At 40.3% G+C, this 14,575-nt stretch overlaps 1 protein-coding gene across 3 annotated transcripts in view; it reads left to right on the top strand.

Annotated features, from left to right (window-relative positions):
• peli3 (pellino E3 ubiquitin protein ligase family member 3) overlaps positions 1 to 14,575 on the top strand; it is a 47,113-nt gene that overhangs the window by 21,274 nt on the left and 11,264 nt on the right. For 2 of the 3 annotated variants that reach the window (XM_049567878.1, XM_049567877.1), the window contains exons 2-4: positions 6,341 to 6,538; positions 10,135 to 10,264; positions 11,335 to 11,436. In XM_049567878.1, the coding sequence (XP_049423835.1) occupies positions 6,366 to 6,538; positions 10,135 to 10,264; positions 11,335 to 11,436 (405 nt within the window). In that variant the 5' untranslated portion in view covers positions 6,341 to 6,365. Of the gene's footprint in view, positions 1 to 6,337; positions 6,539 to 10,134; positions 10,265 to 11,334; positions 11,437 to 14,575 lie in introns of all 3 variants that reach the window. The other variant, XM_049567876.1, reaches the window with a different exon arrangement.

The raw sequence follows: 14,575 nt of genomic DNA, 5'->3' as shown, positions 1-14,575 counted from the left end.
CTTTTCAGGAACACACATCAAAGCTGTTGTAATTTCAAAATGCGTTGTTGCAATTGGAAACAAAACAGGCACAACTGCCAAAATGAATTAAAATTGGTCAAGGATCCTAAGATTAACCAATTTAAACTAATGAAAAATAAAATCATACCAAAGAGAAGAAACTTTACTGACAAATAATTTTCATCAAAGACCCAGCTATGTTCCAACACAGTTGGTCACCTTTTGTACAGATGATTCCAGTTCTGGTGTTTGTCTCCATTTTTTTTTTTTTTTTTTTTTTCATTAGCTAAAATTTATTTTCAAATTCAGTCATGAAAACAGTGTTAGCAGTTAGCTAGCAACAATGTCCTCACTTTTAGCATGTGTAGCAGACTCTGCCATTGTTAGCTTCCCTTTGGACTTCTACCTGGCAGAAATCATTAGTATTGATTGAAGAAAGAACCCTCACTCTTAGTGGTAAAATATAATTTGACATTTAATCAAGGTCCACTTACCAGGTTTTTCTGAAGCCTTCAACTATAATTCATTGAGTCATTGCCTCAGTTGTCATGGAGTTTGCTAAGTTGTCATCGCGTGATCTACATATGGAACTTTAATCACTTAAAAACAAGTGGTTGAAGGCAAGAAATTCACTGATGAAGACCATGAGAAACAAATGAAGGCTCTGACAAAAGCAAGCCATTGGACCTCAAATTAAGATTATCTGTTGAAATACTATCAGGAATGAACTTTCAAGCTTAAGGGCAGCCCAGGGCATGAACAAAAGCCGCTGAGTCAGTGGCACTCTGTCACATACAGATGCATAATGCACCCTTTTGCTGTATGAGGTGCAACAGGCTTTCATCCAACTCCAATGTAAGCCATGTCATTATTAGATGGTCAGAGCACCAGACATAGAATAAAGAGCTAGAGAGTCCGCTTAGGGCGGGCGGGAGTAGAGGTGGATGGGTCCAACAAGCCCAGGACTTTGACCCAGGAGACTGTTGTTCATGTCCTGTGTGAAAATAAAAGTCAACATTAAGCTATGTTGACACATGAGTCGTTAGTTACATGAGTAAACTTCATAACTAACGTCAACCACGATCTTTTCCTAACCCTAACCAACTAGTTTTGTTGGCTACTGCTGCCCCCCTGCATCTAGATTCAGTGTATAAAGGCTGGGAGCTTCTGCCCAAGCACCATAATATGAAGAGAAGAGATGAGATCACGTTGTGACAGGATGGAACACAGGTTTTTTTCTGATCTTATTTTTTCTTAGGGATGCACCAATCCAATCCAGATTGATATTATGGACCAGTACTGAGCATGTTAAGCGGATTGGTTACTCAACGGATTCACAGTCCATGTGGCATTGGGAGGATACATTTTGGATGAACATCAGTGTTTAGATTTTTAGAAAATTCATTTTGAGACCATAAATATATTAAGTATCCTTTGTCAGGATATAGAGGGCCCTGGAAGTTCCCTACAACCGATGTGGCATAGTGCCACCCAGAGGAAGCCCCGTTTTCTATTTCATCTCTATTCTCTACTTCTTCTTCTCGCTCTTATCCTCTTCCCTCTCCCCTCATTTGCTTCTGTCCACCCAGGCTCCCATGAGTCCACTCTGCCTCCACCTCTGCATCGTTTCCACCGCTCAATATCCAGCCAGGGCAACAGAGAGCCTGGGTAATGAAATGGCCACTGGCTGCCTGAATCTTCCTACTGCCATCCGTCATCTGATTATGAGGAGGTATTCTCCTCATCGGACCCCATCAGAAGGCCAAAATTCAATCACGCCTAAAAGCGACCACGCAATTCACTCACTGGTAGTGTAGTCCATGTGGGTTAGTTTTGTGCGGACGATGATCTAAAAGGACCGTTCCTTAATGCTGACACAGACAAATCAAACAGGAAAGGAAGAGGAATGCGTCCAAACATGGGATAGTATTTTTTTGTATTATTACGTTCACATTCCCAGGATGATTATCTAATCTGCTCAAAGGGAGAACAAAGCTTGAAGGGCTTTGTCATGCTTTTGCACCGCTCGCTTTCCACCGTGTAGGTGGTCTCGCCCACTTTTGATTAATAATAGGCTTGAGCATTAAGAACTGGCTTAGAACCTGTGTGCAGAGACAGGGATTGAGCTTTGTTTGACTTGTGTAAAACGAATGTCAAAATATCCACACAGTGACTCATACTGTATGTGGTAGAAATGATCCCACTCCTCTTAGCATAATATTCACATTTCCTCTACTCTCTCACTGGTTAATTAAATGCTTTCCATTGATATTTTATTGGTGTATTATGGATTTCTGAATCAGAAAATTGTATCTTGAGTCCAAGGTGTTTTAATTTCAGGCTCCTAGTTTGATTTGACAGGACTGCAATCAAAACCTTTGGAATGGCATTGTAATAAAACTGTAGTACTGAAAGTAATCGTGAAGCTGCTCCACCTCTCTGTTTGGTGGCGGCTGTTCAGGGAGAGGTTGCACGCCTCCTGGGCTTCCTTAAGAATCTTGGATACGACAGATTGTCAGTTGATGGTTATCTGGTGGTTAACAGTAAAAGTCTATTAAGGGGGTATACTTGTCTCCAGCCCTCCTTTCTGGGCTCCACATCACTTGCAACACATGCATCGTAAATTAACAGGGTTCATAGGTGCAGGTATCAGTTTATCTGCCTTTGTGGAAAAAACTGGATCGCTAGTGCCCATCCAATCATATTAGGATGGGCCGGCTGTTTTGTTAAGGCCCTGGGTCAGCAAACAGAAAGCACTTCAGTCACATAAAGAGGATGACAATTGCCAGAAGAGCTAACGTCACAAAGACTGAAGCTGGCCACCCATCCTGTGCTGCAGTAATAACACACATTCAGCCAATTATTCCTGAATTACATTTGTTGGCTATTTTGGTTTTGTTTTCAAAATGGATGCAAATGTAAAGGACTGTGACTGATATTTATCAGTGTGGCCAATATCCACATATGGGACAATGACCCCCATCATTGCACCTAACTGGCAAATAAAATCAAGTGCTGAATCAGGGCTGTTAGCTCTCTTCTCTAAAGGTATCACTCTCAAATGACTGAAGATGCCAGTTAAACACAACCCAAGGCTTCAACAGTACACTCTTAGAAATAACGGTGCCAACTAAAACAATATAGGGTTCTTCGGCTTGTCCCTGTAGGAGAACCCTTTGTGGTTCCTGGTAGAACCTTTGATAAAGGCTTAGTGAAATCACTCCTACTACAGCTTTTAATATTCCAGTGGTGCAGTAGGGTTGGGAACCAAAACTAGGTTCCAAATTAGAACCTAATACAAATGACAGGTACCCGTAATGAAAAAAATAAATAAATAAAACATGATGGGAAAAAAAACGTGAGTGCATGGGTAAGGTTGTCTGTGTATGCTCAGCACTTTGTCATGAACTTAGTTCTTGTACTTACCAGTGGTGTAGTAGAGGGTATCCACAGGTATACAGGGTATACCCCTTTCTTTTTCTGGCCACTTACAATATACCCACCTCTCAGCCAAAATAATATATAGGAAGGAATATGTATAGGAGAGTGTACCCACTTCCTCCTCGGTGACCTGCCCATCTTCCTAGGAGGGGTTGGGGAAAAAATCCATACAGCATAACATCGTGATATTTTTGTGTTGTAGTATTGTATCATCACACAGTGCCAAGTATCCATTTTGTTTTTATTAGATAAACCATTAATGTCTGTCACCATGTCTGAAGTGAGATGAACAGACTGCAAACTTTCAATATATTCAGCATATCACAACATACTTAAAATTGCAATAATATTGTATCGTGACTTAAGTATCGTGATAATATCGTATTGTAGATCCTCTGGTGATTCCCTCCCCTACTACCCAGTAGTACGCCCATCTCATCAACTACCACTGCACCACTTTTTGTTACCATTTTTGATACTGCATGATACTTGTTATAACATACAGTACAGGCCAAAAGTTTGGACACACCTTCTCATTCAATGCGTTTTCTTTATTTTCATGACTATTTACATTGCAGATTCTCACTGAAGGCATCAAAACTATGAATGAACACATGTGGAGTTATGTACTTAACAAAAAAAGGTGAAATAACTGAAAACATGTTTTATATTCTAGTTTCTTCAAAATAGCCACCCTTTGCTCTGATTACTGCTTTGCACACTCTTGGCATTCTCTCCATGAGCTTCAAGAGGTAGTCACCTGAAATGGTTTCCACTTCACAGGTGTGCCTTATCAGGGTTAATTAGTGGAATTTCTTGCTTTATCAATGGGGTTGGGACCATCAGTTGTGTTGTGCAGAAGTCAGGTTAATACACAGCCGACAGCCCTATTGGACAACTGTTAAAATCCATATTATGGCAAGAACCAATCAGCTAACTAAAGAAAAACGAGTGGTCATCATTACTTTAAGAAATGAAGGTCAGTCAGTCCGGAAAATTGCAAAAACTTTAAATGTGTCCCCAAGTGGAGTCGCAAAAACCATCAAGCGCCACAACGAAACTGGCACACATGAGGACCGACCCAGGAAAGGAAGACCAAGAGTCACCTCTGCTTCTGAGGATAAGTTCATCCGAGTCACCAGCCTCAGAAATCGCAAGTTAACAGCAGCTCAGATCAGAGACCAGATGAATGCCACACAGAGTTCTAGCAGCAGACCCATCTCTAGAACAACTGTTAAGAGGAGACTGCGCGAATCAGGCCTTCATGGTCAAATAGCTGCTAGGAAACCACTGTTAACAAGCAGAAGAGATTTGTTTGGGCCAAGAAACACAAGGAATGGACATTAGACCAGTGGAAATCTGTGCTTTGGTCTGATGAGTCCAAATTTGAGATCTTTGGTTCCAACCGCCGTGTCTTTGTGAGACGCAGAAAAGGTGAACGGATGGATTCCACGTGCCTGGTTCCCACTGTGAAGCATGGAGGAGGAGGTGTGATGGTGTGGGGGTGTTTTGCTGGTGACACTGTTGGGGATTTATTCAAAATTGAAGGCACACTGAACCAGCATGGCTACCACAGCATCCTGCAGCGACATGCCATCCTATCCGGTTTGCGTTTAGTTGGACGATCATTTATTTTTCAACAGGACAATGACCCCAAACACACCTCCAGGTTGCGTAAGGGCTATTTGACCAAGAAGGAGAGTGATGGAGTGCTGCAGCAGATGACCTGGCCTCCACAGTCACCGGACCTGAACCCAATCGAGATGGTTTGGGGTGAGCTGGACCGCAGAGTGAAGGCAAAGGGGCCAACAAGTGCTAAACACCTCTGGGAACTCCTTCAAGACTGTTGGAAAACCATTTCAGGTGACTACCTCTTGAAGCTCATGGAGAGAATGCCAAGAGTGTGCAAAGCAGTAATCAGAGGGTGGCTATTTTGAAGAAACTAGAATATAAAGCATGTTTTCAGTTATTTCACCTTTTTTTGTTAAGTACATAACTCCACATGTGTTCATTCATAGTTTTGATGCCTTCAGTGAGAATCTACAATGTAAATAGTCATGAAAATAAAGAAAACGCATTGAATGAGAAGGTGTGTCCAAACTTTTGGCCTGTACTGTATTTTGTTTTAATGTCCTGCAAATCTGTATTGCTGTGATGTCTTGTTTTGGAATGATGAATTTCTTGTCTGAGCAATGAATTTACCTTGTGGTTCTAATAAAGAAACCTTCAACCTTGAACCATGCTTTCAAGAAGGAGTTCTTTCCTACAGAAAGGGTTCTGAATGGAACCCTTAGTCTTACAAAGAACCCTTGAAGAACCCTTTCTTTAAAAAATGGTTCTTCAGAAGCTCATGGTTCTGGATAGAACATCAGCCCCTCAGGAAGAACCATTTTAGAACCCTCTCTAAGAGTGTACCTGTTGAAACGTGGGTGATGTTATAACGACTTCAGTTTTCCACATTCTATGGTTTTATTAATAATGGTGCTGTTTACAAGCTGGGCTATTATGATGTGTTTTATATACGGAACCTGTTAGAGCTGCATTTGTGAATATATTAAATACGTTTGAAAATATCTACTTACAGTCTAAAGTTGATGTGTATTTATAGACATCTGCTGTAGCTAGCTAGAATCATACACACCAACCATATGTGGAGTGTGTCTGTGAGAAAGATCAGAACAAGATAATTCTGGTATTTTCCACCGCATTCTCTAATTTTTCTCTACCAAATTTGGTGTACTTCTTTCAGATGTCATCCAGTGTTTTAGTGTTTTATCGCATGCTATTCTGACACATTAAGTCCCTTGATCACTAATACAAGATTTTCTGACTCTCTCTCTCTCTCTCTCTCTCTCTCTCTCTCTCTCTCTCTGAACCTCCATCCTCCCCTCCCCAGCAGCGAGCCCCAGTTGTGGCCGGTGGGCATGGTTTTGGAGGGTAGCTCAGAGGCGCTGTGTCCCCCGCCATCTCTGGAGCTGCGCCCATCCTGCAATAAGAGCCAGCCCTCGCCTCCTCTGGGCTCAAGCTCACAACCCCACGACGGAGTCTTCCCTGAGGACAAGGAGCCCGTCAAGTACGGCGAGCTCATCGTCTTAGGGTGAGATACTCAAGTGTCATATCTACTGATGTACATTGTCTTAATGTGTGTGCCTGTGGCTGAGTATGAGTGTCCGACTGAGTATGAGTTATAGCCAATTTGAATGGGCTGGATAAGGTCACTATATAATGATGTGGTCTTTGTGTCTGTGTGTAACTGGGTCTTTTTCAAATGTTGCTTTTTATAAATTAACCTTAATGTTTGAGACGAGCATCATATGGAATCCCCGTTCAACCCAATCAAAGTAACCAACCTCTTAGAGTTATTGTTAAAACAGTAGAAGTGTGAAGTATTAGCAGCCAAGGTTTCACCAAAATCTGACTAATGGCATCTTGACATGTCGCCTGAGATATAACTGATAAATGGAGGGATACACAATACAATATCGTCTGCTTACTATCATCCGTGGATTGACTTCTGAAGGCCCAAGGGCCCCATAGGTCCAAGTGTTCGTTTTACATTTGTCCATGGCTCAGTGCACTCCTTTACAGGCAAATGCAAATTGTGTCTTGCCAGTGAACAAAGCAACACCTGTACTCTGGTTTTGCACATTCAGATCTGTGTGAGAGTACATTTAAGTATTCATTTTACGTCTGTAAGCAGAACGCTGACAGATTATGAAATGACTATGCTCAAAGTCAGAGTCATGTTGCATAGTGTCAGTTAAATAAACACTTTGCCTGAAAACCCTAAATCTAAAGGGATAAACACATTCTATTTAGAAATAGTTCAACATTTCGGCCCAAGAAGACTTTTCCTTAAAGACTTATATTGTGGAAGAGATGTCTGAAAATCATTCTCATACATTTTTTTCAAGAGTCACAACCCTTAAAAAATGACTCATTTCTCTATCAGGATTTGATCCGTTCGGACCAATAACATTTTAAAAGTAAGAGCCGCAAGATTAATCATTTTATCGCCATTTAAGTTGGGCTTAAGTGGCCCAGCAGCTAGCAGCGCTTGTTCCATGGGTCCAATGATGCAAAGGTTCCAAGTAATTTAAGACCCCAGTCAAACTTTTTTGGCTCTATGCGCCACTGAGTAACTTTCAAATGGGGCCCCACCTACAATGCCATAAATCCAGTTCTCTTTGTACATCCATGGTTTCCAGTCTTTGTGCTAAGCTAAGCTAAGCTATCTAGCTGCTGGCTGTAGCTTTATGTTTTCTGTAAAGATGTGAGAGTGGTATCAATCTTTTCATCTATCTCTCAAAGTGAATGCAAGTATTTTTCAGGATGTCAGACTTTTCCTTTGAAGGTGTCTAGCTTCTTACTTGGGACATCCTAAATATTAATGTGAAGGCACATAAGTCACAAATTTTCATTTTTACATTTCTGTTTATATGGAAAATAATCAAACGATAGGCTTACAACATGTTGATTAGTGATCTTAAGAGGCTGGTTAGTTGGTTGGTATATTTTTGAACTTTCAACAGAGGAAGGCTAGCTGCTTCCCCCTACTTTCAGTGTTTATGCTAAGCTAGGCCAGCCATGTCCTAATTTTAGCATCCTAATCAAGCTATTTCTCTAAGTCAGGGGTCTTCAACATTTTTCAGGACCCCTTGGCTGAAAGAGATACGGAGCAGGGACCCCGTACTACATGTTAGCTAACTAGTTTACCTTGCCATTATGGATAGGTGCAACACAGTGATTAGGTGTTAGCTAGTTAACATGATTGCACAAAGTTTCATCGGTAACAGTAAGCTTATCATTAATGTTGTGTACTGTAAATTATTACCATTATTATTATCATTATTATTAACAAGCTGGTTTATCTTTGCGCAAAAAATTCAGATAGGTGTATTTTCAGGCATATTTTAATGGAAAAAATATTTGGAAATGAAACGAAATGTTGATTGAATGAAACCACTGTAACTGATTTAGAAACCTAACTAGTCTAAAAATAACAGTGACTAGTAGTAAGTCAGATGGATCCAGTAGTTTACCAGGCACATGCAGAGTTAATTGCCCACCTTGAACAATAAGAATAAGCTCCTTTTTCTCATTGCAGGCCTTTGCTAGATGAAACAATTCAGCTTGTGCTTCTACGTCTGTGTTGGATTAGTATGACATTGTTTCAGTTGCCCTCACAAAAACCTCTTCACTTCTCTTAGGGATTCCTCTGTTAGACAAGCCGGGGACTTTTGAGGTGAATGAAACTATATTACTACTGTAAAATACCGTACAACGGGCCCTTATTCAAGAGAAAAGCACTTCATTTGACTCCACACAAAGATATCATTCACACACTGAGCCACAGTGGCAAATTTATACCGCAACTTCCACGTGGAACTTCTAACACATAGACATGTTATGCATTGCATATGAGTGCTAGGGAAGGATATCTTTCCCTAAGGCATGGTATGGTGCTATTCCAGGCACAGAGACACAGACATATGCTTCCACTCTTCGACCTATTGATCCATGCACTGGATGATGAACACTTGATGGATGATGAGAGTGGCGCGGTTCACTGTCAATGTGATTATAGAGAGAGGGGGGGATTACCTGCCACTGACATCTTACAGCATCCATCCAATCATGGCTGCTCTGTGGCCAGCAGAACATGACTGCAGAGAGTGTTGGTGACTATAAATGCAGCATAATATGGAATAATTATGGTTGGTAATACTGGATAACTCACCCAATCTGAAATAAATCAAGGGATATCATATTTGACCTGTCTGGTGGCATTAATTTTAGAGTGAGTTGTATATAACCAGTTTGGTGCTATATAAGTACTAATCTGGGTTCAAGAACTCATTCCACAGAGTCAGCTCTTGTTGACCCTGACTGACAGAATCAGGTTAATAATGGATAATGAATTATGTACAGGTATGGTCCTATTTGACTTTCAAAAGGCATTTGATGCAGCATTAAATTTGAGTTTATTGCGTGTGATAACCAAGTAGATATTTAGCTTAAATTTTACCAATGTAATCATATAGTTTGTAGGTTATCGGTGGAATCTTAACAGACCCAGGAGCAATCATGTGTGGCATCCCACAGGGATCAGTTTTAGAGCCCTTGTTAAGGTTAGGCTACATGATATCAGCCCAATTATAACCTGACCTAGCAGACGCTGGGTGTCAGTTTGGATTAGGATCAACAATGGGCATCGGGTGCCACCATCATTTTGTCCCATGTAGTGTGTCATAGTTGATGACAACCAATGCCCTGTTGGGATGCCTCATGAAGTCCTAAGAGAAAGACTAGGATGTTAAAATTTCTTTTGCCTTCCACTACGTGTTTCTTTAGTTTTGTGACTTTGACCAATTGGATTGCAGAGCACTCCTCAGCTATAAATATGGCAAAGGGAAAGACAGAATGATGTGAAAGATAAAGATGTTGGTGTTGCAAGGTGGAACTGACACAGATAAACTAACATGAATTTGGAAAAGAATTAACAACAGGAAAACACACAATACATTTATTATCAATTTAACCCAGTTATTGACATTATTTTATACCATGGTATGGCTGAATATTCTAATTGACTGCAGGGTGTCCATTAATTCTTGATATAGTACATCTCATAGAGCATTATCCCTTACATAGGTCAGTACGTTTATGCTTATTTATGGTTATGCTTCACAGGCACAATGGGTCTCTGGCCAATGGGGACAAGGGTCGCAGAAGAAGTCGCCTGGCCCTGTATAAGAGACCTAAAGCCAATGGGGTCAAACCTGATGTTATCCACAATGTCTCAACCCCTCTGGTGTCAAAGGTGAGAAGTCGCAGCACTGATTGTTACAGTTTAGGTTGTCATTCAAAATGAAGAGGTGTTTTCCCTGACCCAGGTAGGAACCACATTCTTTATTCTAGATTCTAGAATATAGAACAAAAGAAAAATGTATTACAAAGTACATCAGCAGTGAAAGTGACGATTTCTTCTGTAACACCAACACATTCATTTGAAAAATCTGAGTTGATAGTAAGAAAGCACTAACTCACAGTTAGGACAGTCTTTACAAAAAGGTAAGCAACCAGGTGCCAGACCGTAAGCGGCATGCATCCAAAAGGAAGCTACAAAAATTGCTGATGCAGCGCAGAAAAAAAGCAAATACAGCCAACAAGACTGAATCTGTGGTTGGCTTTCACTTTAACTTTCTCTTTAGCTGATGATACATTTTACAAACAGCGACAATCCCTGCATAGCACACCTTTAATAAGCATGGACTTTCAAAAATGTTCTCTTTAATGAATATATACTCTTGCCATTTTATGTGAATGGCCACTAAATACCATGTGTTGGCAGTTTGATTTCCAAAATGTCAACCAAAAATAGCCTTGAAACACTCTTATTTACGGAATATTATTCATGGTCATATTTCATTTTCCTACATATGGCATTAAAATATATAATATATGGATAATGGTTTCAGTTAACAATTCACTTATTAGTCTACATCGGTGTTGAGCTTATAGGAGATGGTGAAAATCAAAATTACGTGTTGTATGTTAGCATGCTGATGTTAGCATTTAGCTCAAAGCACTACACTGTATTGTATGCATACATTGTAAATATGATCTATTGTATATGTTCTGAATTATCTCTTACATGTTGTTGAAAACAAACAAACAAACAAAAAAAACACCTGTCACGTTGTACCTTAACACTAGATGATCTCTCCTCAGCATAACAATAAGTCAGCTGATAGAATGATATCAGTCATTTTAATTAGAGCTGGGGTTGTTCCTCTAGAATAGGATATGTCCTCTGGGTAGATTATCCCAGAGGCCAGACCTTCAACTCTCCTTGTCATGTGACCTGGATAATGTCTTTTCCATTGGCAGGCACTCAGCAACAAAAGCCAGCACAGCATCTCCTACACACTGTCACGGAGCCACTCTGTCATTGTGGAGTACACCCATGACACCAACACAGATATGTTTCAGGTCAGTGTCTGCACATACACACACACACACACACACACACAAACATGCACGTGCACATATGTCATGCCAACTCAACATTTTAGCTGTGTGACGTACTGTAGAAAAAGATGATTAGAAGTCAAAACAGAGGCATGTTGACTGTAAGAACGTCATTAAAAAGTACCATAAATAGACAAGAGAACCCCACTTAGAACTTAGCCAACAAACACCCTCCAAAAATTTTGAAACATACTTAATGTACGGGTCAACAGTGGAGAAGTGGATCATGCTACAGGAATGGTTTGAGAAACTTCTGTGGACATTTTGGCACTATGAGCGGTGGGTAAATTTTACAGTAGGGAAAGCTAATTGTGTTCAATCTAAGTAAAAGAAAGGAGAAAAGCTGTTATACAAAAAATAATAGTATTTATCAACAGTACTGGTAATATCAATCATTTAAATGTGGGCCTGTTCTATTGCCATATGAGATAGTCATATTGTTTTATTATTTTGTTCTGGATACATCTCTTCCATCCACACCACAAGCCTTTAATAGCCTGTATGAAAAGTAGCCATTTACAGCCACTGTAGCCAACCTAATTTTATTATGAAATCAATATCTTAGTTTAATGTAGGCCTAGTAATATCCACAACTCTGCATCCTGCACTGAATGCATCAGTAATTTGTGCTATGCTTCCACTGTGCTCCACTCTCAATCTAAAGCAGGTTTAAGGACAGTCAGTTCTGTTGCTTATCCACAGACCTTTGCTTATTCGTTTATTTTTAGAATTATGTTTACCATTAAAACCACAGTATTGTCACTTTTACATTTTTGTTTGAATTAAATGAGATAAAAGTTATTAATAAGTAATGTTTAGAGGTTTTGGTACTTTCTTTTACTTTGGGCAAAGCCAAGTTATTTGTTTCACCAAGTCTTAGCTAAGCTAATCCATTGAATGTATAATGGACTTAGACACTGAAACCTCACCCATTTGTTTGTGGACTCCCGCTTTGAGCCTTGAGTTTGGCATTTTGGCATTTACCATCTTGGATTTTGAAGCCAGAAGTGACCATATTTTGCCAAGAGGGTGGAGCTAACTCTAGCTGTACGTACACACCAAGAGCTGCAAAAGCTGCAAAGACAACTGATTCAATTCATTTTCAATGGTTACCGGCGACCACGACTGCAAAAGCTGCAAAGCGTCCGCGTTTTGGCGACCAGAGCCTCAGATGAAAGTTGGGGAGTCGTGAACTTTATGCAAATTAGCTATGACGCATTTCAACTGCAAATGACTGCAAAATTTAGTTCCTACCATACATTTGTTCCTACTTCAAAATGAGAGAGAAGCTCATCACTGCTGTAGCTGGACACTGAGTCCTTTATGATTCGAGCCTGTTTATATATAGGGACCGAAATCAAAAGGAGCAGGCATGGGAAGCCGTGTCCCAAGTAGTTGGTTTGCCTTGTGAGTTGATATTAAGAAAGAATTTTTTAAACTAGTGGCGAATACATCCATGGCAATATAACACCTAGCATGCTAATCTCCCTTGTTTCATGTGAATGTGACAATTTCTTTCTTTACTCATGTAGCCTAGCTTTTGGGGCTGGAGAGCTGTGCTCCAGCCAGTAACCTGCTTTGCGGCTCCTTTAAATTGACAAGTACGATCGAATGTTCGAATGTATGACGTCATGAGCGACTTGAGCTGCCAAAAATATTTTGGATAGTGGTGCTACTTGGGTGACCTCGGCTGCTTTGCAGCTTTTGCAGCTCTTGGTGTGCACATACAGTAAGCCCAGCTGCTAGTTTGGTTAACACAGTGCATTTACAGCTATGATAAACTGTGAAAATACTAATGTTTATACTCATTTTCACTAGCGAAAAATGTAAAACGATTAAAACAAATTGTACTTAGCCTACCGGAAAACAATTCAGTTAACCCTCATGGACTGAAAACACACTGAATTAGCCTCACCTACGACTATGCCTAAACTGTGACTCTGGGATTATGCCATGGTTACCTTTCCTGACCAGCATTGTCGACAAGTTAGCAAGCTTGTCAACAGACAGCACCCACCTGTCACTCAAAGCACCCAAGCCCTTAATTGTGTGTAATTGTAAGCCTCAATAAGATTTATATAGGTGAGTTATATAACAATTCACCACCGTACAGTTGTCATGAACAGGAAAGTTAGCTATAGAGACCAAAACCGAGGGACCCTTTGTACCAGGCTGTAATCATGTTTATTTCTGCTTTAGAGTTCGGCATTTTAACATGGGGGTCCATTGGGATTGACTGCAGCTTTTGATACTTTGTGTTGGCTTCATTTTCAGCCCTGGAGGTTGCCCCTTGGACTAAACATTTCCATTCCAATCTCAAAGTATTTATAAAGTATTTATAAAGCACATCTGAATATAACAATAGTTAAAAAAAAAACACAATAAAACCAATTTAAAAGATGAAAGAATAATAAAGTAATAAAAGCAACCATCATACTGAGTTAAAAGTCAAGGAATAAAGATGTGTTTTTAAGATGAAAAAGGGAGTGTAGGGTCCAGCCCAACATTCAGAGGTAACTCATTCCAGAGAGGGTTACAACTGCAATAGTACAGTCTCCCCTGTGCTTCAACCTAGATCTTGGGTCAAACAAAAGCGATTGGTCAGCGGACATGAGTGAGCTCAATGGGATGCGTGGTTGTAAAAAAGATAAGTTGGAGCTAACCCATTTACAATTGGTAGGCAAACAATAAGATCTTAAAATCAAGATCTTAAAACATACAGGGAGACAGTGAAGGCAGGTCACACAGGTCCATATGAGGGGCAACACAGGTACCACTTCAGTTGTACTCTCAATGGTTTTAAAAGAGGTTGCATCTGTCAGTGTCATAGGCAGGTAAATTTGCATGTCATCTGCATATAAGTGGAATGAGAGGCTGAATATTCTAAGAATGGACTCTTAGGGGAGCACATAAACGGAAAAAAGGATTTGGCTGAAAATAGAACCCTGAGGGACTCCATAAGGGAGAGGCATTATGAAGGATCAGCCCAGACCACTGTTCAAGACCAGACCAAAGAGCAAAACCAGTTGTTTTTCAGGAAATCGTTGCCTAACCAGCAATTCTTTTGGCACTAAACATGAATGTTTTTCCACTGTTTTTC

This window comes from Epinephelus fuscoguttatus, linkage group LG23 (assembly GCF_011397635.1).
Source record: "Epinephelus fuscoguttatus linkage group LG23, E.fuscoguttatus.final_Chr_v1".
In the NCBI taxonomy this organism is placed as follows: Eukaryota; Metazoa; Chordata; class Actinopteri; order Perciformes; family Serranidae; genus Epinephelus; species Epinephelus fuscoguttatus.
Note: the sequence above shows the minus strand (reverse complement) of the source record. Positions and strands in the feature narration are given on the sequence as shown.